Source organism: Pseudophryne corroboree, chromosome 6 (assembly GCF_028390025.1).
Source record: "Pseudophryne corroboree isolate aPseCor3 chromosome 6, aPseCor3.hap2, whole genome shotgun sequence".
Classification (NCBI taxonomy): domain Eukaryota; kingdom Metazoa; phylum Chordata; class Amphibia; order Anura; family Myobatrachidae; genus Pseudophryne; species Pseudophryne corroboree.
The window spans coordinates 557,692,553-557,718,750 of NC_086449.1; the positions used below are offsets into that span (position 1 = coordinate 557,692,553).

At 42.6% G+C, this 26,198-nt stretch overlaps 1 protein-coding gene and 1 pseudogene across 1 annotated transcript in view; both read right to left on the reverse strand.

The window, feature by feature from the left end:
- Positions 1-26,198, reverse strand: part of LOC134934622 (dynein axonemal heavy chain 3-like) — a 1,803,147-nt gene that overhangs the window by 860,921 nt on the left and 916,028 nt on the right. The window contains exon 40 of the mRNA XM_063930015.1: positions 18,039-18,231. Within this exon, the coding sequence (XP_063786085.1) occupies positions 18,039-18,231 (193 nt within the window). The remainder of the gene's footprint in view (positions 1-18,038; positions 18,232-26,198) is intronic.
- LOC134937816 (5S ribosomal RNA) lies at positions 14,206-14,324 on the reverse strand (annotated as a pseudogene).

Consider the following 26,198-nt stretch of genomic DNA (forward strand, 5'->3'; position numbering starts at 1 on the left):
TTTTTTTTTTTTTTTACAATAGTGCAACTTTTTCTCTTAACGTATACAGTATATGCATTCTTACTGCCATTTGATAGATTGTTGACCACACTCTGCAACATATGCGCTCTGTCCATTCTCGCAGACTATTGGTATCAATCAATAATGTGTTTCTTAGAATGAAGCAGGTGAATTCAGGCAGAAGTTTTGTTTCAAGCTTCGTGAGTTATTCCAATAAAATGTGCTAACCAACATATTGATTGTAATCAAGTAAATCTTTCTTGAGTGGTTATGCTTTAATCTATAAGTTCATAACTAGAACACTATAAGTTTACAACTAGAACAACATTCATGATTTGGGCAGAAATAATTTTTTTATTTTTTGAGAGGAGATTTTGTAAACCTTGATGTGAAGGTAGCAGTCTATTACACTGTGAGTGGGGTATGCTTATCCAATCTTCCAGATATTATCACCATGTGGGGAATTAAAGATGCCTTTATATAAACAAATACGCACCGAAAGTGTGAGTTGGGGTACACAACTCAGTAGCAAACGCAGGATTTCCAGGGGGGGTTTCTATATATATATATTTTTTTATATATATATATATATATATATATATATATATTGTGACAAGAACACTGGGATAGTGTTTGAGGGCAGGTATGTTTGTCCCAGGTTCTTGTCTTACATGTATTAGAAAAATTAAAACTGCTAGGAATATGTTTTGTTTTGTTAGAACCTTTTCAGTTTGTTGGAAAAGCTGGGTAAGGGCCCTGAAAGAGAGATGGGGCAAGTTCCAGACATTGGGCCCAGTTCGGGTCTTTGGCCTCACAGAAGGCTAATCAGGCTTTCACTTATGCGCAGAACGGAGTGCTCGCATTCTCCACCAAGTTGTAACACTGTAAGGGTACAAGGTGCCGTTTCCTGGGATAAATGGCAGCCTGCAGCAGCTGAGGAACCACACAAGTCCAGTTTCCGGTACAACTGGCCCCAGCCAGTTTTATTATACAGAAAATAAAACAAACAGCAAAAGAAAATACCTTGCCCGTCCGGCACTAACTAAACACAAGATGTTCCTAACTATCACTAAACAAAAAAACACAGAGTTCTCCAGTACACTGTATAGCTCACTTGTATCAGGAAGCGTGTTTCTTTCACAGAGATCCTGCAGTCTTCCCAGGCAGTCTGCACACCCTAATCAGGCCAGCAGCTCTATAACACTCTTACACAGCTGAAAGCCTGATTAGCCTTCTATGAGGCAAAAGACCCGAACTGGGCCCAATGTCTGGAACTTGCCCCATCTCTCTTTCAGGGCCCTTACCCAGCTTTTCCAACAAACTGAAAAGGTTCTAACAAAATAAAACATATTCCTAGAAGTTTTCATTTTTCTAATACATGTAAGACAAGAACCTGGGACAAACATACCTGCCCTCAAACACTATCCCAGTGTTCTTGTCACAATATATATATATATATATATATATATATATAAAACTGAACCCACATATAGTGCGCGCACACATACATTATATATATATATATATATATATAGCATTACAGCACAGCGGCACACGGTAGAATAAGTCACAACGAACAGGTAACTGCAATGTTCTGATGCTTTATTGCATCATCATCATCATCACGATGCAGTAAAGCATTGAAACGTTGCAGTTACCCGCTTGTTGTGACTTATTCTACCATGTGCTGCCGTGCTGTTTGTGGGCTCCGGCATAAGAGTTCCTGCTTGGGGGAACAGACAGTATTACAAGGTCTACAGATGTGCTTCCCCTACTATTGGAGGTGTGTGTTGTGTGTGTGAAATTCAAAGAGGTCAGGTGGCAAATTATATAATATATATAAATATATTTTTTATATGTACATATATATATATATATATTTATATATGTGTGTTTGTGTGCGTGTGTGTTTTTATGACAAAATACATAGACACAGACTGCACATACACTCCACACACATACATAACACACCATTGACCACACACATACTGCACATTTAATTAAACAAACATACATATACTGTACATTGTACTGCACACATACGTACTCAGGGTTGCAGAGGAGAGACACTGCCAGCCATGGCACAGCCACTGGAATTGTGAGGACATACGGAGTTGCTGTGCTGTACATGAGCAGCAACTCCCAGTATCCGCAGGTCACTAGGCAGAGAGCTTTGCCTTCAATAGATCCCTGCAGCGCCAGCTGTGATCGCGATTGCGATCGCGGTCGCAGCTTTTTTTTTATTTTATTTTTATAATCATGCTGGCCGCAGCTGGCGAGTGGTGTGACCGCATCACGTAATATGCAGAGCCGGCACACACCATTCCTTCCTTCCTCTCCTCTTCCAAACCACCACCACCACCCCACCCTTCCTTCCTGCACTCATGCTGGCCGAAGCTGGCGGGCGATGATCGTATCATTTAATATGCAGATCTGACGCGGCGCACCCCCCCTCCCCCTCCTCCTCCCGTTCCCGCACTCATAGTCACCGCATCAGTCACATTGTATCTCTCCACACTAGTCTCAGCATTCCGCGTCCTGGTCCCCGCTGGCTGCACCGCTGGAGTCCACACTTGAGTCCCGTGGGCTGGCTGCTGGCAGGGAGTGGGAACACAGTCACACTGCGCACCTCAGCCTGAGAGGAGCTGCAGCTCCCCCTACATGCAGCTGCCAGCCTCTCAGTGTGCGGCCGCACTGCAGAGGGAGATACTTCTGTGACTGCCGTGATATATCTAAAAAAAAATATATTGTCAAACAGCTGTTTGATAGATAGGCGGCTTGGGGGGGTTTCTAGGTACTCGGAACCCCCCCCTGCGTGCGCGCCTGCAACTCCATATGTCCATAGCAACATCACCTGGGGACATACAGTATAACAACTAACGGAGAAAAACACATCTAAGTATGGGATCCATGTAAAGAAACCTTTATATGTTTATCTTTCATCTCTACTGAGTGCATACGGTACACCATCCAAGATACTCTGATTTACACCTATCAACAGAATTACTGACTTTGGACACATTTATAGAGACACTTATGGGAAACATGTTAATCACCTTGTGTTGTTGACATACTACACTATTATGTGTTTTATCTCTGTTTCATGCTTCAACTAAGCTTTGGAAAATTCCCCCAAAGACAGGATTCAGCACAAAGGAGAAGCATTTATATCCTATGTACATCACTTCCACCACATAAGAGGGAAGTAACAGTTCTTTTAGAGTTGAAGCACGTCACCTGGCAACCAGTTGCTTTAAGAGCCCTGGGCATTTTATTTTATGATACTGATATAACCCTCCTCTTTTGGCTATGGGCATGGTTATTTACGGTATTATGCTCAGAAAGCCACCTAGCCTAGGCACCATTGTTGGTCCTACAGAAGTAACTAACCTCGCTGAATAGATTTCAGAAGTGGAGTAATGTGACAACATCCTCCATTTGCTGTGATATTGGTTTATTGTATTGATATACCTTAATATATAATAACATATAATAATAATAATAATGATGATGCTGTTGCATGTTCCCTGTTGTCTTGTCTATGCAATCCCGAATCCTAAAGTGCCTCAGATTACCTAGTGAGGCCTGGCTCTAGCACTTAGATACTTCACAGACATTAGATGGAAAAAATGGATTTCACAAAAATGGATTTCTCTAAATCTTGTTATAGTTACTATTACGTACTACTGAATTTCAAGGAAAGACAGTATTGCAATGTTGTGTTCTGTATTTAAGTTGCACAGATGGTATGCAAAACATGGGTATGACTCATTTCGCCTCATACTAGGACAAATCTGAATTAATGTCGGAAACCATGTGTGTAGCATATTCATTGCCACTCAACGCTATTTGACAATATATTATTTGTAAACTGTTGTCTTGGTACTTTACAACTACTTTTTTTCATATAAGTCTATGTAAAATGTAGACAGACAAAAATGTTTCCCATATGGCTAATATTCATAATGTATTATACAGCAATGGACATTAATGTATAGTAAATATTAGCATGCTTACCATTGGTTGCATGCTCTTTACATCCATCTGCATGTTGAGTCACAGGTTTAATATTTGAAATTAGGAGAGAAAAAAAAGAACAATTAGGCAAATGATTTATCTTTTTTTTTTATAATATTTTGTCTTCTGCTAAATGTGCTATTTGGTAATGTCTCAGGAGACATTTGATTACGCAGGTGTCTGGTAGCACATATGTGGCATGGCATGTCATTAACAAGCATTATGCAAAAACCAAAGGGCAACAGGACCTGTTTAATATAGAATGACTGTATAGCTATAACACTGCACAACATGCAGCCTATACATTTATAAGGAGCTGGTTTGTGCCTCAGAAATGCTAGGAGTTCCTAAAGAGTTGATAAAGTTGATCTATCATCCCACAATACAACCACAAAAAATAATGTTCATCCTGTATTAAAAGTAGATAAAAATAAACTGTTTCTGGAGCATCTGGTAGATTTTTCTGGGTATATTTACTAAAGTGTGGATTTTTAGAATTGGAGATGTTGCTGCACCGTCAGGGTGCATCTAGCAGAAATTCCCTAGGAAAATTTAATAGGTACACAAGAAAACTAACATGCACCGTAGATACAGTATTGTGGGGAACTCTGACTGGCCAACTGCTGTAGGACTACAAAGCCCTTTATGCCAGTCAGGACCTAGGGCCAATTAAAGAGGAGTACCAACTTTCTGGGGAGGGGACACACACAATGTGGGTTATCCTGGTTGTAGAGAGGAGTCCCTAGGACTGGCTAGTGTTATATACCTGATATAAGCCATGCAATCACTGTATCACAAACAATGGGGGGGGGGGGAGGACTCCAAGTGGCCAACTGCTGTAGGACTACAAAGCCCTGCATGCAAGTCGGGACCTAGAACCACACTTCGGGAGGCAGCAGCTGTCCTGGCATATAGACACCTCACCTCAGTGCCCAGACTAATTATCAGCTGCTGCTGCTTTCTCCCGCCCTGTCCTCCTCTGGTGGAGCTTCTGTGCAGAAAGGGGTAGGCCCTGAGGAACATAAGTGTTCTAGTTGCCAAGGGAGCTGGTTTCCCAGGAGTTTACATTGGTGGTACTGGAGAGCGGGGACATGCAGCAAGGGTTCTGGGACCTGGCAGTACATAGCCTCTTAGGGCACTGTTATTCTCTGGTTGAGGCACTGGGGAACAGGCCTGGGGGCAGACATTGCTTACACAGGCACAGGAGTTTGTCAATGGCCATGGACCAACGCTTGAGAATTGAAAAGGGGTAGCTGGAGAGTCCTTGGTCACTGCCCCTGCACCATTTATTAGCATTCTAGTTGCTGGGGAGGGGGCTGTTTCATTGGTAATGCTGGGAAGCGGGTACCTGCAGAAGGTAGCCCCTTAGGTCTGAGAGGAAGGAGGGGAGGCAGAGTACCCATCAAGTACCCATCTCTGCTCCCTCTCAGATTCTGTACCTGGAGTTCATGCCCCCTTAGCCCCCCCTAGTTGCGGCCATGACCTTCTAAGAGATAATAGCTAAAATCAGGTTGCTATGGGCAACATCTCTACTTCTGAAAACCAGAACTTTAGTAAACATATACCTATATGTTTGTGTCTATACATTGTGAAAGCTTACTAGATAGTAGTCAAAAACTGTGAAAATTTTAAAAAATGCCACAGGTATTTTCCATTCATAATTCTGTGACTTATTTTTGTTACATTTATATATAGGATTATATTAAGGCGATACATGAAGCTTGAGCAAACATAAACAATATCTACACACCTTGTGATGGGTGAGTGCAATATATTTTATATATATATATATATATATATATATATAAAAAATCTAAATTATATAGCTAAGGTAGATAGTGACGGACATGAAGGGGTTATGGAGGCAGTGCAGAGAACTAGTGTTGAGAGGGTCGTGTGCATAGTGCAAAGAGGTAGTGTTCGGTATGGAAAGTTCATAGCCATAGCACAGAGAGGTAGTGTCTGAGTATGAAGATGTCAGAGAGATAATGGTAAGTATGCAGGGGTGCAGAGAGGTAGTGGTGAGTATACTGGGGTCATGGAGGTAGTGCAGAGAGGTAGTGGCAAGTATGCAGGGGTAAGGGAGGCAGTGCAGAGAGGTAGTGGTGAGTATTCAGGGGTCAGGGAGGTAGTGCAGAGATAATGGTGAGTATGAGAGTGTTAGGGAGGTAGTGCAGAGTAGTAGTGGTGAATATGCCGGGGTCATGGCGTTAGTGAAGGCTGTAAGGGCTAAGCATGCATACTTGCAGTCAGGCTGCTAGTGGTAAAAGCATTCCTCCTGTTGACAGACTGGGAAGAGAGGGGTCTAACTGTGCATAGGGATGAGGCCAATAACAGGCATCATCAGGGAGGAGATGTACAGACTTCACATTGCACACAGAGTTGTCTCCACTGTCCCATGCAGAGAGTCTGCATGGTCTTACCACAGGCCCTTCTTCTGACAGCTTCTTCTTCAGACTTCATGGTCACACTGACGGGCCCAGTGTTACTCCCAGACATGAAGCTCTGCCTCCCCCCCCCCCCCCCGTTGATATATATGATGGTGGCTACAGTGTTACTCCCAGTGGTATTGCTCTGGCTTCCTGATGATGTTCACGCTGCTCAAGTCCCCAACTGATATCAGTGATGGCTGGCAGTGCAATTAGGCTCCCATCCCATACCCTTGATGACCGTGACAGCTCAGAACAGTGTCTGCACCTGCTAGCCACTGGTAGTCAGTTCACTCACTGTCTCTGCACTAATTCATGAATATATAGTCTCCACTCTTCCACAATAGTGTGCGGAGCTCTGAAACACTGGGGCTAGTTAGAACCTGCAGTTAGGGCCCAGTCAGTCACATTAGCAGTGTTCTGTGATCTGGCTGTGGTGGCTCTGAGGGAAAGGGAAGGGGCGTTGCGGATACTATCGGCAGTGTCAGCTGTGATTCCCAGCTGGGGGTGGGACTTGCTATAGGGGGCCTGTGTGATGTGGCAGGGGTGTGTGTGTGGGGGGTGTATTGCTATCGGCGGCAGCCACTGTGGTTGGTGCTGTCGGTAGCGGTTGTGATTCCTGTGGGTGGGAGGCGGAGAGTGCTATCGGCGGCGGTCCAGTGGGGGAGGGGGGGTTTTATTGGCCATGGGCCCTTAGAATCTCGAGGCCCTTGGACAACTGCCTATTGAGCCCAATGGAAGAGTCAGCCCTGCGTGTATATAGGATCTGGATGCATGCACAGTGCAACTTGGACGCAAGTTGGAATCAGGCCCAAAATGTGCGGAAAGATTAAGAGTTGGGAGGGGCATATCCTAAATTACATCTGTATTGCAAGTTTTTAAATGTAAATCATGAAGTTTCAGATTTTATAAATTCCTTTACTTTTAATTAGAAGGGCATAATATATTCTAGCTACAGACTGAGTATCATTAACATTAGAATATTCAGTATTGCATGTAAATAGTTCTTAATTGATCAACACATATCAAGTTTGCAGCCTATCATGTCAAATGATATCTTTAAACATAGACAAATATAAGAACATTTACACTCTTAAACATTTTAACTATTCTGAATTTTCCATTACGTGGTATAACGTTTTTCTCTAGGATAATTAAAAATATCAGCCAACAAAAAAAATCTAAGCTTTTAAAATAGCTTTTATCCTGAGTAATGACTTAATAGCAACTATGCAAATCAGAGTTCTGTAAAAGGAGTTTAATGTAGAGGAAATAATGTACAAAAATAACAGTATACATGGAGTGATGCACAAATTACTTTCTACTTGTATCAGCAATATTTTAATGCAGTTAGACATAGTAGTATATTTTCTATAACTGGGAGATACAGAGTTAGAAATAAAGTTTGAAGCCGATAATGCTATACTTAGCATTATGTAGAGAGGCATATACTGCACCGATGACATCATTAACGTTGCTTGGAGGAAAGGCTGCCTACAAATTTAGTTTTTATATATTTATACCTCATATTTCTCGTATACCACATGTAAAAAGTTGTCCAAGCAATATAATATGATAAGGAGCATAGTGCCTGGCTATCTCATGGAGAGTAATTATTTTGCAGAGACAATTAATATTGTAAAGGTCACATAAAGAGGCTCACTCAGGTGCACGCATAAAGCGGATATTGTATGTACATTGGTTAATGTTTTCTTACTGCGCATGCATCTGAGCCGCAGTGCGTTCGTGCAGCAAGTGAATTGCTATAGCGGTTGCAACAAGGAATTTATCGCAAAGTCAGTGACAAAAAGACAGCATTTGGGGGTGGTTGGCCAAATGCAGCATGTCATGGGCGTGTATAAATTAGCAGTTGTGATCTTGCTATTGCAGAGCATTTAGTGTCCCAGGAGAGCAGCTCAGCCTGCACGTCTTTAGATGCGCTCAGACTCAGAGGTGCCGATTTATGTTTTTGCTGGTGGGTTCTCAAGCCTGTTGAATGCCTCACACCCATGATAAGCCGGCGGAGGGTGGGGGGGGGGAGTCGGAGGGAGTGAAGTTTCTTCACTCCCCCCGTCACCCGGCAACATAGCACTGCATGCTAATATGGATGAGATTGTCTATATTGGCTTGCATGCATAAGCGACCCAGCAACCACGATGAACAAGCGTGGGGCCGCACATCTTTCATCGTTGGTGCCTCCAGACTGAACGATATGAACAATATCTCATTCATTAATGAACGAGAATGTTCATATCGTTTAGTGCTATCGGCAAGTGTGTAGGGCCCTTAACTTTCATACAAACCACACTCAGTTTAATTTTAACACATTAACAAATAGAATGAGCTGAGGATTTGTGTTGTGATTGCCAAATAATAACTGGTGCAATTATTACATATATAATAAGTGTGCATATATACTGGTTATCACTGTTTATATGGCATTTCTGAGATACAGTATATATATATATATATATATATATATCTGTCAATAGAACATATATAGGGGGCGCTCCATAGTGCATAAAAGCTTTTTTATTTTTAAAAATACACAAGGTATTTAAAACCAACTGTAAGTATTCGTACCAGAAGGCAACCAGTGTGGGCTGGTTACCACGTGATTCAAATCAAAAAGATCAATTGGAAAGGCAGGAGCAAGTGTCAGGCGATCATACCGGATACCTCCACCCGCCGACGGCTGGTCTCCCCAGACTCTCGGGCAGGAATCACACACGAAGTCTATGACGAAACGCGTTGGGGCGGAGCCTGGTGACGTACACGATCGTTGGCATTGCTGAGCGAGGAGTCGGGGACGTGTGTGATTCCTGCCCGAGAGTCTGGGGAGACCAGCCGTCTAGCGACCGGTGGTATAGAGCCATCCATTTTTATAGATGCTTTTTTAATGGATGAGCGATGTAAAGCAATATGTTCTTTCAGCATTCTCATCGTTTTGCCTACATACAACTTGTTGCATGGACAAAAAATCACGTAAGTGACATATCGTGTTTTACATGTCATACGATGACGTAAGTGATATGTTTTGCCATTGGTAGTAGGATAGGAAAAGCTGCTCCCTGTGCACATATGTTTGCAATTGACACATGACCCACATTTAAAAGCTCCTTGTTTAAGTTGCAGCCATACTTTTCTTTCTTGGGCTATAGGCACTATGTCAGAATATGTTATCTGATCTTTCAAATTAGAGCTCCGTTTGTAGCAAAATAGGGGCAAGTTTTCACAATGTTTCCCCATAATCGGGTTGGACTGTAAGATGTGTCAATACTTCAAGATCGCTTGTCTCATGACATTTGAAGACAAAGAATAGGTGCTGGAGAAAATCATTCGTCCAAGTTCGTCAGGACGTTTTTTAGGCTCCATTAACTGTTTACGGTCAAGTTTTAAACATCTGGAAATAGCTTGCTGTACTTCTTTCGGGTCATACCCCCTCTCTATAAACTTCTTGCCCATCTCCAACAGGGCCTTCGGTAATGCTCAACTGTCAGAAGTTATTCTGACTACTCGTACTAGCTGTGAGAACGGCAGACCTCTTTTCAGGGGTTGTGGGTGGAAACTTGATGCTAACAGTAAAGTGTTTTTGTCTGTTGGTTTTGAAAAAATCTCCGTGCAAAATGCCCCATTTTGTAGCTTAACAGTGACATCCAAAAAATTAATACTGGTCAAGTCATAGGCACACGTGAACCTCATTGACCCTGGTAAAAGATTTAATTTTTTAACAAACTCAAGAAGCTTCAATTCACCTCCAGTCCACAGCCTGAAAAGGTCATCAATGAAACAAACGTAAAATTTAATAAATGATGAAAATGATGGATCTGCCATAATATGAATTTTCTCATACTGGAACATAAATAAATTGGCATACGATGGGGCCGCATTGGACCCCATCGCTTTGCCTTGTAACTGTAAGTAAAATTAATTTTAAAACAAATTATAATTCTTATGCAAAATGAAATCCAACAACAAAATCAAAAATTTGCACGGTGGACCTTCATACTGTGGACTGGAGACAACTGCATCTCTCGTGGCCTCTATGCCCTCAACATGATTAATATTGGTATAAAAACTGGTGACATCAAGGGTCACCAGAATGCAATCATCAGGCAGCTGACCGATGGAATTCAACTTATTAAGGAAATCTGAAGTATCCCTAATAAAATAAGGTGTCAATTGTACAACGGGCTGCAAATGGAAATCTACAAACTGTGATAATGTTTGACACAAGGAACCCCTCGAGGAGATGATAGGTCTCCCTGGGGGTTTATGCATGCACTTATGGACTTTCAGCAAGGTATAAATCAAAGGTATTCGAGGAAATTCTTGTGTAAGAAAACCCGCTGTCTGTTCGTCTATCCAATTGTTGGAAAGTCCCAATCCAATAATCGAATCAACCTCACGCTTGAAGTTATCCGTTGGGTCAAAACGAAGTTGTTTATAACATTGGCCATCCGCCAATTGTCAATTTCTATTCAATATCACCACCACCCCCGCCCTTATCGGCGGGGCGTATGATGATATCAGTATTATCCTGTAAGGCTTTAATGGCCAATCTCTCGGATTTGGTCATATTATAGTTCTTAATCCTAGTGTCCTGAACACTAGGTAGAACATAATTTTTGACCAAACGCATGAAAACCTCAATAGCAGAATTAGACAAAGGCGGGTCAAACTTACTGGGGGCTTTAAAGGGATTTAATACTCAACTCACATTGCTCTTTTTAGAGAAAAAATCCTTAAATTTAAGCTGACGAAAAAAATTATAAAGTTCGACCTCACAGTCAAACTTACTCTGTTTATGGGTTTGGACGAATGTGAGCCCCTTTGAAAGTACTGCCATTTCTACCGCTGAGGGACTGTAATTGGAAAAGTTAAAAACAGTTATTTCCGACCCCCCTTGTAGTTTCTCCCTCCGGTGCCCTTTGTGCCTGATCCCCCCTCTCCTGCAGGGTCCCTTTTATCTCTGTTGCCTTTTGCTTTGCTCCTTGTGATGGTCTTTTCCCCTAAAAAAGAACCTCTCTGATTACTCGAGTGATCGGAGTCACTCTGAGATGTATGTGACTCAATATCATTAAATATAATCTCAGATTTTTTACGATAGCCTTGGACCGTTCTCCAGGGCCATCTATTAGATTGAGTAAATAACCAAGGATACACTCGAAGATCTCGATAGTCCTCCTTTACTTTCCTGTATTTGGACTTTTTGAAAGCCAGTAGATCGCTTTTAGAAGCTGAAACCGATTCATCCAATTTAACTAGCCAATCATAGGAAGCGTCAGCCTTCAAAATGTCCAAACCTGTTGATTCACAAGACAGAATCTCTTTTTTCACAGTTTCAATATCCAAATTAACCTGCTGGACTACCAGTACCATCAAGTCAAAACTACACTGGTTAAGTATTTGACACCACTGACGGCAAAAGTCTTTATTGCTGCGACCCAACGTAGGTTGATTTTTAATTCTAAATCCACGAGGGATTACATTCTCTTTATGATATTGCGAAATGGTTAAACCATGCAATTCTAGTTCAACAAGTCTTTTACGCAGTCGCAGCAAATCAGCATTTATTTCCGTCGGGGTGTCAATGTCAAAAGCTAGTTGGTCAGTAGAAGAAAATAAGATTTTGGAAACCTCTTTGTCTAAGAAACGTTTAGTACCAGTAATATCTTTTGCGTCTAGATCCATCACCAAAACAGAGAGCAATACACCAGAAAAATAAGCAAAAAATAAAATTAAAAATAAATAAAACATTTTTTTTTTAAATAAAAAAATCCCAAAAGTAATGAAAAAAATGAACAGATATAATCTTTGTGGTGCAGCTCCAAGTCCAAATAATAACAGTCCGTTACTTTGGTTACATGAATTTCCACAAAAAGAGCCGCAGCACACTTCCAAGTCAATGTATAGGTGCCAGGTCAGATAAATAATACAGTACTGTCCATAAACTAGAGAATCCCACAGGAACCAAGCTCAGGATAGACCAGCACACTATTCAATCATGAAAAAATCTTTTTATATTTTTATATCAGTAAAGTGCAAAAAATCCAATGAAAACATGCAGCACAAGTAATTCAGCAGCAAAGTGTGATATGCAATAGTATACTCAACATCCCAACAGCCGTTTCGTATGCCTTCATCAGGGGAATAATAAGCTCAGCATATTTGCCAAAGCACTGCTCGTCCTGCACTGCAACAGAATAAAGTGCCAAGTGCCCAAAAGCTGCATTGCACCCGCATCCTATTTAAACCCAGTGCAAAATTACCTGATTGCCAGCTGTCACCGCCGGCCACACGTGGGGAACAGACAGACGTCACACGGATGCGCCGCTGTAAGCCGCGCTCCGGTCATACCGTCAGAGGACTGGCGTGCCCGCACCTCCCTGCACACAAGGTGCCGGGCAGCGTCACACCGCCCCTCCCCCTGGAGAGTCTAAGCCCACCAGGTCCTCCCATGGATGACGCCGTCCCCCCAGCGCGTCATATGACACACAGGAGGCGGCGCCCGTCCAAGACAGGCTAGCTGTCCCGGACAACCCAGGACATGAAAGCCCGTCTCACAGTGGCCGGAGGGAACTATCAAAGTCGCACAGGCACAACAAATCTACATCTGATAATAAACAAACAAATAATAAACATAAAACTAATACAACATCCCTATCAGTGACTCCTGCATCTAAATGAGGCCATATACATCATTCTTGTCTGGTGATAACGGTCACTGTATGAAAAACCCTAACCATCCAGTTCTGTTGCACTTGTGGGTATTTTGACTTTCCAGTCACTAGGAGAATGAGCTAAAAATTGGACTAGATGCACTAAACATTAATATGCCAATGCCCTCTTATATCAATAACATTTAACCCATTAATTTCCAAATATACTTCCAGAATGTGAAAATTGATGTTTCCGTCTCTCTAACCTGTTTATTCTTTTTACCTCAATTGTACATTCCCATTTTCTGTTACCTACCAGAATGTATTGGCCACAATCAAAAAATTGCTACAATACATACTTTCTTACTTACTCAAGATGTAATGTACAAGGAAAAGGGGCGACTGGGCACTGGTATGAAATTGGGTTTATAGTATTGTAGAAAACCAAAGGCGGACAATTTAGCTATAAGAAAGAGAGATATGTTCTTTCAATAATAGTCCTTCTTGGTGGTGCGCCCAGAGCTAGAGAGTACAAGTACTGGCAATGGGAGAAAAAGAAAGCTCTTGTGTGGGCGCACTCTTGGAAAAAGAAAAAGAGAGGAGAAGAAAAATTCTTCAATTGGAAAAAATTTTTTTATGTTAAAACATTATTTTATTGAGTAGTTAAAACAAATACCCTTCTACGATCCAATAAGGAAAGTGCACAAAAAATGCAAAAAGATAATAATATATATATGTATATATAGGGAATGTTCTGGTCTATGAATCCTGAGAGAAAGATTAGAAAGGTTGCAGACACTGGACAGTCTGACAGCCGTTTCTCCTGACCAGTACAGATATTCTGTATTAATGGAACCCACGAAGGAGGTCAGTGTGCAAATTTTGTCATAGAAAGACCACTTTAGTTAGGTCAATGCTATACACTTAGCTGGTTACCCATAAATTCCAATGTCATAGTTTTAGATTGTAAGTCTAGTAATGCTAATGGAAACTATGTCCTCATGAAGAGTGATATAGAAAAGGAAGGCAGAAAAAAGTATATTCAGTGGTGATACTGCTGTTGGTGTCCACCCTTCAGAGGAAGGGGAATAGCTCCTATCCTACAACACCGGGTATTCCCAGGGAGTCTCCTCTCGTGGTACTAACCCAGCCCGACGCTGTTTAGCTTCCAAGATCGGACGAGATCGGGCATAAGCAGCGTGGTATGATAGTAGGAAGGATATCTACCAATGAGAGTGCACCTATATATGAAAATATAGAATGATAGAAAGGATAGAAAGTGTAGTGCGTGGATCTACTTTCCTCGTTAGGCAAGGAAAAGCGGCTGTCACACAGTGGCGCCGTATACCCTGGATCGGGGATGAGAGTCCACTCGACAATAGCCAGATAGGAAAAAAAGGGGGGGGAAGAGGGGGAGGGGGAAGAGAAATATGAGGATTGGACTTTATGAGGTTAAAAGACCATTCATTATTTGGAGAACAAATGTCCAATGGAAAGAAAAGAGATCAGACAGCTTCAAAAGCAAAAAGCAAGCTGTCTATACATTCTCTGCATAAAGCCAATCTAAATCTAAATATATGCAAAAATACTAACCCTTACTTAGTTGTAAGTGAAAAAAGGTGCATCTATTAAGAAGTACTGAGTACAGCTGTTATGAATCAAAATCAGGTAGTAGGTGATTATAGGTAGCCAAATCAACACATGTGATACAGTATATTTAACTAAGGCAGAGATGATCCTGTAATATAAAGGAATTGGAATCACCCTCTTATCACTCAAATGAATGAGCTAGGTTATACACAAAAAAACCTTATCATATGTGTGTGTATAACTACTACCTGTGAAATATATTGTCCATGCAGCAGGAAAGGTTTTTACCATACTGAGTAGGTGCATATGACAAAAAATTATCAAAATAATGACTTGTGTTGGAAACAGAGACCCATATACACATAAAGTTAAATACAATGGATATTAATGTTGGCAAGAAAATGCCAAGGATACTCAAAAGGTCTGATGCAGCAGATAAAGGGTAACCAGAGAAGCCTCCATAAGCAGGTCCCGCTGTAGAGTCCGTGGAAAACGCGTTTCGCCCGCAGGCTTGTTCACTTCCGCGATCTCACAGCATGTTGTGCATACAAGGTTTAAAAAGCCCTGTAGTAGGGATAGCAGCCAATCGGCTTGGGAATACATTAGTCACGTGGGCGGGAGTGGGATGACTGACAGCACCAGTACCCAATGGGGAAGAGTATGCGGTGCCTCAGTGACGCGTCTGACGCGATGACGCGTCTGTAAAGTGCATGACGCTAAGGGGGTGTGTGTGCTCAATACACTGGAGACGGCACACTAGCGTGATGACGCTCCGGGGGTGTGTGCTCCAGGCACGGACGGGGGACGGCGCACTAGCTGGGGAGGTAGTATGGCGCCATATTGAAAGAGGGAATACCAGGTCTCTATGCGTTACAGCATCTGAGATTAATAGGAGTGGTATTGGTGAGTAACCAGTGGGGGCGTGTACACGGCGTGTCATAGCCAGGCCGGGGACCGGGGATGCCTGATTGATTTATTAACTGCAGGGCAAGATGTAACCAAAACTAATTTGTCCTATCTGGCAGTCACTTCATCAATCTGTCTCCATTCATCATAAATACCACAAATTCCTTACCATGCCAAAATAGACTCTGCTCCAGCCATCCAATTATTGGTGATAGATCCATTCTCTAAACTAGAGCCTACCCTACTCCACCTATAATATACAGTACTCTTGCTACTGTATCAGTCTTTATACTAACACACACATTCCCTTGTCCAGGACAGCCATCAGGGGGGACTCCAGGGAGGGACTGATACAAAGCCCTCGCCCACTCCTCTCCCATTTACATCTCTGACCTTATCTCCCTTTACTCTCCCACCCGTCCTCTTCGCTCTTCTAATGCACGCCGACTCTCCTGTCCTCTGATTACTACCTCCCACTCCTTTCTCCAAGATTTTTCATGTGCTGCTCCCTTTCTCTGGAATTCTTTACCTCTCCCCCTCAGACTCTCCACCTCTCTACAAAACTTCAAACGGGCTCTTAAGACCCACTTCTTTACCAAACCCAGCCAAATCTCATCCTAACCCTCTGTTCCACGCTCTCTATGTACCCCATCTGTGTCACCCCTGTCTGTCCGCCCCTCCCCTTAGAATGTAAGCTCTCACAATTCGGGCCCTCTCCCTCATGTGCTTATCCTTTTCTGACTTTAATAATCCTCAACTGCCCAAATCCTGAAGTTTTTTGGCCACCTTGGAACTTATCTCTATGTTGTTTACTAGTGTAGTTATGCTTAGTAACCCTGTACTTGTCCTATATTGTCTTCAACTGTAAGTCACTGTTTTCCTGTTTTTATTATGTGCATATGTACTCTGTAATTGGATGCTGCGGAACCCTTGTGCTGCCATGTAAATAAAGGATAATAAAAATAATAATAGGACTGGAGTCCTGGGCCTGTACAGAGAAGGGGCCCAGCAGTGGCCAGAGGCAGAGCAGGGAATGACGACATCCACAACCCGAGGCTAGCTCCTCTAGCTGAATCCCGGCACTGACTTGGAGGTGCTGGTGCCTCTGCATAGTGCACACTGCCTACTGTAACAGTGGTAATAAAGTTATTTTAGTTATTTTGTGTCCGCACAACACTCTGGGAAGAGAACGGACCAATCAAAAGGAAGTGTCCAAAATGTCCAGAGAGTGCAAGGAGGATACTTGCCACAGAGGTGGCAGTATAGGTGAACAGGATAGGAGAGAAAGAGTGAGGCAGCAGAGCAAGATTAGAACCAGGATAGGGGAGACAGGTTGAGTAAGCAGAGCAAGATGGTGAGCAGGATAAGGGATATTGTGGAGCTAATTCAGATGTGGTTGGAGTTGCTATTGCTCCTGCATGCATTACTGATCCGAACTGCATCCAAGGATGCAGTATCTGATCTTCTCCACCACCATCAGCCAGCTGTGTGACCTATTCACGAAAGCCTGCTGACGCAAGTCCTACACAGAGGCCAGGAAAACTCAGTCCTTTGATGGAGATCCTGGCCTCTTCCCTCCCCTGCTACAGCAGCGACATGACTCTGCGACGCTCCTTGCCTTCCCTCAAACAGCATTAGACTGTCAATCACTGACAGTCTCATGCCGATTGGCGTCCGTCTTCGCAGGACTCATTCTCGAATGTGCAGAACACGTCCTGCACATGCACAAAGTAATGATAATCCGTACTTTTCTGCATGTAAAGCAACTCCACCCACATCTGAATTACGCCCAGTGTGAGGCAGCAGAGCAGGATTATGAGCAGGAAAAGGGAGACAAAGGGAGGCAGCAGAGCAGGATAATGAGCAGGATACAGTGGTGGGTTGGTTAGTTCTTCATATGGGTTAACCCCTTATTTTTCATACATAAACTTCTTAGAAAATAAAAAAATAGCTTGTAGTGTCTTTCACACCCTAATGGTAATGAACTATTATTTTTCTTTTTTATATCTGCTGTTTTCTTTTTTCCTTTAAGCCTGATTTATTTTACTGTTTTTACAAGAAGTAATCAGCCTTGAAGAAAAATAGAAAAAATAAATTAAATATAAAAATAACAGACATTTCAGTGCAAAGCCCTCTGCATCATTTACATAAAGGGGAGGAGTGGCTGCCTATTTTGTTAGACCCGGGACCCACAATTTCTGATGGAAGCTCTGCTCTTGTCTCATCTCTACCCTTTTCTCAGTGCATTGTAAGATCTCTACCTTTTGTGTTAATCACAGAGATTACAAAAGCATTCAGGTAGCAAATTAATTAACAAATTAAATATTAAAACATGTGATCAGTTTGCTGTTAATATAATGCATCAATTTCTAAATGATAAAATATAATATTGATTACAAATGCAAACAATACGATAAGTGTAATTTTGTCACACCTTGATTTGCTCCTCAATTTTGTTAGAAGTAACAAGATCTTTCCACGTGCACCAACATGAGAATGTCTTCTTAATGCAGACAATATCAAAGACACTTTCACTCTTTGGTAACTGCACAGACTTTGTGATTTGAAGACCTGATTTTGGATTGTTGTAAACCTGGTCACACAGTTTTTTCAAATACTCGCTAAATCTGCAGATAATAAAAAAGGGGCATGTTATTGCATTCTACTGTAGTGATTAAGGGGTAAATGTACAATACATTTAGCATTCTGATAAAACAGTTCCTGCTTTGCCTTGATAAACTGAGCATGTGTGAGATCTCACAGCTTCAGAAAATCTAATTCTGCAGTCCATTGTCTGGCATGTGTACAAAGGAGCCCGGAGTTGGCTATGGGACTAGCCCGTAACACATAGGGCCAGCCTCAGATGGCACTATGGGGGCGATTTAAATTGTTTTGCCCCATAGTGGAAACTAGATGGTGCCTGATGGAGCAATTCAATTATTGCTCTGTTCGGGTGCAAATAGCCGCAGGATGGTGAACTGACATATACAAAAAGTGTCCTGTTTGAGTGTCCAAACTGGATTTTTTGCACTGCTGGCAGTATTTATCCCCTATGCACTGATAATCCTGGTGCTTTTGAGTAATGGGTTCCAGATCAGAGCAAAAATGTATTTGCTCCAACAGGCACCCATTACTTTGGGTGCCCAAAATAACAATTGAATTGCCCCTTACTGTATGTGTTAGTATGCAAGTGTCAAAATCTCAGCATTTTTTCACTCAGTAAGTGCCCCAGAACATTTTGACACTACAGCTGGCTATGGCAGTGGCATCAGTTGCATAATCCGAAAGCCTCTAGAGAAATCTCTGATGTTTCCATAGTCAGCTGTTCATACATTTTAGAGAAGTGGTTCTAATCACTTTTTTTAATCAAAAATATAGAAAAAAGGAATCATTAGCACTCTATATATGTTCCCCTATCTTCTGAGTTCTCCCAGACTCCAGAGAGACTAGCCCAGCCTTCCAGATCCACCCACTTCCTCAGAGAAATAGATGGTCCAGAGCTTATTTACACAATTCATGGTGAAGTGCATCATCTTAGCCCCAGCCCTTGTGGCATTGAATGATTTTACAGAATGCACAGCACCACACCCCTGCTTCCACTACCCGAGTCTCCTTCTCTGGTAAATCCCAGGTGTTGGAAATTATGTTGATGTAGGTGTTGATATTTCAAAGTTATTTAGGCACACACCAGTGGATGACTCAAACTATGAACAACCCAGTGGTAATGATTTATTAATTGTTAACAGGTACCTCCTTACATTTAACAGTGGTGGTTTTAGGTGCAGGCTATCAGGGCAGCCACCTGGGGCGCTTCTGGCTGGGGGTGTGGCCGCAGTAACCCCGCCAGCACCCGCCCACTGCCCACACCTTGGGTGACTCCAACACTGCTGTCCCTGCCACCACTTCTCTCTCATTCTCTCCCAGTGCTGGCAAGTAGTGGGTGGGGCTTCCATGATGCTGGCCATGAAGCTGCAGGCTGTCAGCACTCCCCTGAGCTCCCTCGGCAGTGTATGCAGTGTATGACAGCCAGGGCGGAGTGTGGGGACACAGAAAATAGTGGGAAGCCGGAGTTGCCACTTCTGAGTGCCAGGTCCCAGCACAATAGAGAAAATGGAGCGGGCAGTAGGGAGAGCCAGTCCTGCAGACGGGACACAATTCCCAGCACAGCACTGGCAGTGCAGAAGGATCAAGAATGACAGGGGGTGCTTGAAGGGCTGCTGTGAGAGTGCGGGTGTGGGGCCAGGCAGAAAACAGCAGCAGGTGAGTGCTCCCATCCCAGTGTCTGCCCCAGTCTTCTCCAGCTCAGTGTCCCCACCATGTCCCTGTACAGACAGGATGCTCAGTAGAGATCTCAGCAGCCATCTTGGGGTAGGGCATGAAGTCTCTCTGGAAAACAGGAAGACTGGAGTCTGTTTTAGCACACTCCTCTTTCATCATTAGGTGGATAAAAAGTAGTCAAGTATTTTATTATTCAAATACTCTGTACATATTGTCAGATTCATATACAGGGAAAGACAAAGTTATTTCACAGAAACCATAACACATGTACAAAACACAGCAGCAATGTGTTCTGAGTCCATCTTTGAATCAGCCCAGAGTTTTTGTACAGGCAGGTTGAGTCAGTCCTGTATATATTGATAAAGCCCTTTTTGTTCTCTCTCAGGACTTTCCCTTGTCCAAATAAAAACATTTACATTAAAACTTTAAATTAACAGAACTGTAAAACTTTAAATTGACAGAAAATAAAATAGGAAATTAATAATTAAATATCCAGACAAAGTTAACTAATAATACTTCTAAATGATATCTCATTACAGTGGCAAACGCAGGATTTTTAGGTGTGTGCGTGTGTGTGTGTGTGTGTGTGTGTGTGTGTGGGGGGGGGGTATGTATCTATATTATACACACACACATCTTTGTATATTGTATATATATAAAATGCTTGGGTCTGACACTCAAAAAACATAGGGGTAATTCAGACCTGATCGCTCGCTAGCAGTTTTTTGCAGCGCTGCGATCAGATAGTCGCGGCCTACAGGGGAGTGTATTTTAGCTGTGCAAGTGTGCGATTGCATGTGTAGCCGAGCAGTACAAATAAACTTTGTGCAGTTTCTGAGTTGCCCAGCACATAGGGGGACATTTACTAAGCAGTGATAAGCAAGGAGAAGTGAGCCAGTGGAGAAATTGCCCATGGCAACCAATCAGCACTGTAGTAACAGCTATAATTTGCATACTATAAAATTATACAGAGCTGCTGATCGGTTGATGGGGAAACTTCTCCACTGTCTCACTTCTCCGCTCTTATCACTGCTTAGTAAATGTCCCCCTTACTCAGATAAGCAGATATGACCCATGTTGCAGGGTGCATTGGGGTTCTTCAGAGTTTCAACAATGAAAGTGTCAGACTCCTGTAAGTTGAGGGTGCTATCCTGGCAAGGAACACCCGTGGTGTGGAAAAAGGGGCTATTCTGGGAGTACAGCTGTGGAATCAAGGGAAAGGGAAAATTGGGAAAAAGTTATTTTATTTGGAAAGATATAGGTATGTTACTCCAGAGGTAAAGCATTCCCATCTGGGAAAATATATATATACTGTGGAGGTGCTCCCATGAGACACATTGTTGCATGTTGCTGTGGGAGTCACTGGTCTGTGCTGATAAGCTCTGCAAGTTTTGCTGAATATCTCAGTACTACATTTCAGTCTCTTCTCGCCCGCCCTGTGTGTTTGCTGTCACCTGGCCGGCTGCCGTCTCAGACAGGTAAAAACCGTGGAGAAGCACCACTCAGATTCAGAAATACCCTCATTACTCAACTCTTGACTTTTGTTGAGTTACACTAGGGGCCCTAATCCTAAAGGCATGATAGTAAAGACTGACATCACCGAAATGGGTCTTTCTAAACAACAGCACTTTTTGAGTAGAAAGGGTGGGTGCTATCGTTGTGCTGGCTGCACAACGTGCAGAGCTCTGATTATCGCCAACAAATTCTCGCATCCGTACACGGGTAAAATGTATGAGATTAGAGTACCATTGACTTGTACCTCCAGGTTTGTTGTTTACCGTCTGTCTTGCCTATGTGGGTTACTCTATGTGGGCAAGACAGAAAGACAATGTAAAGACAAGATTGCCCAACATAGGGCAACCATAAGAGTGGTGCTGGCCTCTGGCAACAGTGACCAAGCCGTTGCCAGACACTTTACACAGGCCAGGAATAATATGGCCATGTTAAGAAGATACTGGATGATTGCACAGGTTCCTAATTCGCTTAGAAGGGGAGGCAGAGCAAAGAAATTATTGCAACTCAAAGCAAAATGGATCTTTATGCTGGACACCATTAATCCAAAAGGGTTAAATGAATCCATGAGCCTTTCTTGTTTTTTATAGATATCAGGATAAAATCTAAATATACATAATAGGGGCATCCTGATTAATACAGTAGCTAAAGAGGATTTTTTCCCCTGCACAGAAATGTTGTTGCCCATTTTATCTCTCTAATAAGGTATTCTTTAGTAGCTAGAGGGGTTGTCTAACATATGTTCTATCTTTGCTACATAGTAGTACTGATTTGTTGTTCTGCTATAAAAATTCAAGATAATGGGTTGATCGCAGGCTGCAACTATTTGCAGCCCGTGCGATCAACTAGACGCCATCTATGGGGGAGTGTATTTTTGCATAGCAAGGCTGCAATTGCTTGTGCAGCCCTGCTATGCATAAAAAAAGGTTTTGTGTATAACAAGACAAGGGTAAGAGTTACTTACCTGTGCGATCAATCCAGCGTTGCAGGTCCCGTAATTGATGTCAGACATCCACCCTCCAAGCGTCTCGACATGCCTGCGCTTGGATCTCCACGCCCAGAAAATGGTGAGTTGACGCCCGGTTCCGCCTTCCTCCTGTCAATCTTCTTGCGACCGCCTTCTTCGTTAGCGGCGTCGCTGCCCGGCATCGGCCGATGTAAGGCAACGAAGCGCCTGCACAATGCGGCCGCCCTGCATGCGCAGTTCCGAACCAAACGCACGGCTGCGAAGAAGCACAGCGTGCGATTGAGTCGGAATGACCCCCCTATGTATGGCACTATTTTGAATATGTATTTGTAAATAGCATGTTCAGCAGGCTTCATTTGATTGTTGCCATAGTGCTACTTACCTCTCGTGCTGTGGTTTGTATTGTAAATTTTTTCACTTGTATATTTTATTGCACAGATGTGTAGTTAGTATATACTCAGAGGTGTAGCAAGGTGTAATGGTGCTTTGAGCAAGGTATATTTTGGCTGCGCTCCCCCCCCCCTCCCCTGTACTGAATTGGGGGGGTGGCCAACATGTGATCACATGCTGCACTTCGAAAAAAAATATTCCAAAATCCTAAAGTACAGGTATATTGGAGGCATGAACAGAAGATCAATATTTATATATTGTGTATATATACTGTATGTGTGTGTGTGTGTGTATATATATATATACATATATGTATGTATGTATATATGACATATATATATTTAAATGTTATATATACTTACATATAATTATATATATTTCTATGTGTATATAATTATATTTTATGTATGTATATATATATATATATATATATATATATATATATATCGATCACCATAGGCGGCTGTTGCAACTTGAAAATCAATGGATTTTTTTTCTCGACACAGTCAAACCTAGAGGTTTGAATGATCACCTTTCCTTCAATGTTTTTTTATAATCTTGCATAAGATCTATGTAATGTATGTTTTTCAGCTCTAATTATGGTATGCATATTTACTGATATTTATAATATGTAAGTACACTACTGGGTTGCCATAGCAACAGGCATAGACCCAAGCACTTTAATTTGGATATACACTAATAGATTATTTATTGTATCTTGTTAGATATTGCATGCTATATTGTACCTCACTTTGGCCCTCATTCCGAGTTGTTCGCTCGCTAGCTGCTTTTAGCAGCATTGCACACGCTAAGCTGCCGCCCTCTGGGAGTGTATCTTAGCATAGCAGAATTGCGAATAGAAAATCCTTAGCAGTTTCTGAGTAGCTCGAGACTTACTCCTACATTGCGATCAGTTCAGTCAGTTTCGTTCCTGGTTTGACGTCACAAACACACCCAGCGTTCGGCCAGACACTCCCCCGTTTCCCCAGCCACTCCCGCGTTTTTCCCTGAAACGCCTGCGTTTTTCCGCACACTCCCAGAAAACGGTCAATTTCCGCCCAGAATCACCCACTTCCTGTCAATCACACTCCGATCACCAGAACGGTGAAAAAACTTTGTTACGCCGTGAGTAAAATACCTAACTTTTGTGTAAAATAACTAAGCGCATGCGCTCTGCGAACCTTACGCATGCGCAGTAAGCGACTAATTGCAGTATAGCGAAAATTGGCAACAAGCGAACAACTTGGAATGACCCCCTTTATTGGATGCTGTTATTACTTTATGCTATTAGCATGCTTTTTTTGACTGTAGGTGTTGTTTCTGTATCACTGCTATGGCGTCGGGTTGCCATGGCGATGGGGTTAGCTCCCAGTATGCACTATTCCGGATGTTACCGGAAGTGTGGCTGGCGGCGCTGGCCGGAGCTGCGGGGACACAGTGTCTAGTTCACTCAGATTTTAAGGTATGTACAGTTGCTGTATCCTGAAGATGGATATTAAAGCCCGAAACTTTGATTTATGGAGCTGCAAGCGTTTTTTTTTATTATTCTATAAGCCCATTGAGTGCCATCCAGCATGCTTTGTTTTTATATATATATATATATATATATATATATATATAATATAGCTGGCACTCACGGACTGACAGTAATGGTGAAATATATTACACTAAAGGAAATGCATATATATATATATATATATATATATAATATTTATTTATAGTTATACATATAAATATATATGTACATATTGGTGAACAAATTGGAGAGCGCAAATGAGTAATAAAAAGTATACGATTTTACTTGAAATAACTGCTTACATACATTTCAGTTTAAAACAAACGGCATGTGTGGAATACTGCAACTCAGCCACTGCATCCGCAATGAAGACTTCTCACAGAGCCCGCTCTGGTCACGGTCACTGACGTCACCACGTCCACGTCCAAGCCACGTGGGCGTGGCTTGGACGTGGACGTGGTGACGTCAGTGACCGTGACCAGAGCGGGCTCTGTGAGAAGTCTTCATTGCGGATGCAGTGGCTGAGTTGCAGTATTCCACACATGCCGTTTGTTTTAAACTGAAATGTATGTAAGCAGTTATTTCAAGTAAAATCGTATACTTTTTATTACTCATTTGCGCTCTCCAATTTGTTCACCAGTTTCTACCTTGCTCCGGTGGCACGGAGGGGATTGAAGCGCAGTTGGACAACAATCTGGACTCCAAGGATTTTAAGCGCAAAGGACTGATTTCTGTTTGTATATATGTATATATATATATATATATATATATATAACCAATCCATGAGGTCCACACTCACATAATCAGGTATCATGCTGGGGTGCATTTCCAATGAAAAACAACCAACAGGTTATAGTTCCAAAATATCCATGAGAAGGGGAAGCACTCACCAGACTTCTTAAAACGTAGATCCTTTATTTCAAAGCATGAGATAAAACAAATACATCGATGTTTTGGTCCTATCCAGGACCTTTGTCATGCTTTGAAATAAAGGATCTACGTTTTAAGAAGTCTGGTGAGTGCTTCCCCTTCTCATGGATGTATATATATATATATATATATATATATATGTGTGTGTGTGTGCGTGTATGTGTATATATATATATATACTGTATATATATATTCACATACATACAGTAAATACTTTTGAAAAATCTAATAGCTGGCTGCTGGGAAAAGACATGAGGGGTCAGGCAAGCATGGCCTCACAGCAATAACGCACCCACCTAGTTATAATTATTAATTATAAACAGTGCACCGCCGCTGCCCGCAGCCCCACTCTGTCCCTCTGAGTCTGGCCGGCGCCGCATCTCCGCCCATCTGACGTCATGACGTCAGACAGGTGTGCGTGTGATGCAGTGGCGGAACTTGTGAGTCGTGGGCCCAGGTGCAAAAATATGCCTTGGGCCCCCTTTCTTTCACCCCACCCCAATTCATAATATGCCACATGACAGAGATAGGCAGTGGGTGACGGGGTAAGGGTGACAAAGAGAAGCAAAGGGTGACAGGCCGAAGCAGTCGGTACAGGGAGGTGTTAGGGAAAGGCATAGTGTGACAAGAGAGACTGGAGATAGTGATGCTGGGGAGAGGCAGTGAGTTACAGACAGAGGGTGATGCAGTTGGTGACGGGTAGAGGCAGAGGGTAACGACGCGAGAGAGTGGAAGACGGAGATGCAGTGGGTGACAAGGAGTGGCAGAGGGTGACAGAAGAGGATAGGATAATGAGGAAAGGCAGTGGGTGATGCCAAGGAGAGGCAGAGGGTGACAGAGAAAGGAAGAGGGTGACAAGAAGAGACAATGGGGTGAAATGGAGAGGGTTACAGGAAGAGGCAACTGGCGATGGAGAGGCAGTGGGTTTTGCCAGGGAGAGGGTGACAGAGAGAAGGTGACAAAGAGAGGCAGTGGGTGTTGGTGAGAGTGTAACAGGTAGA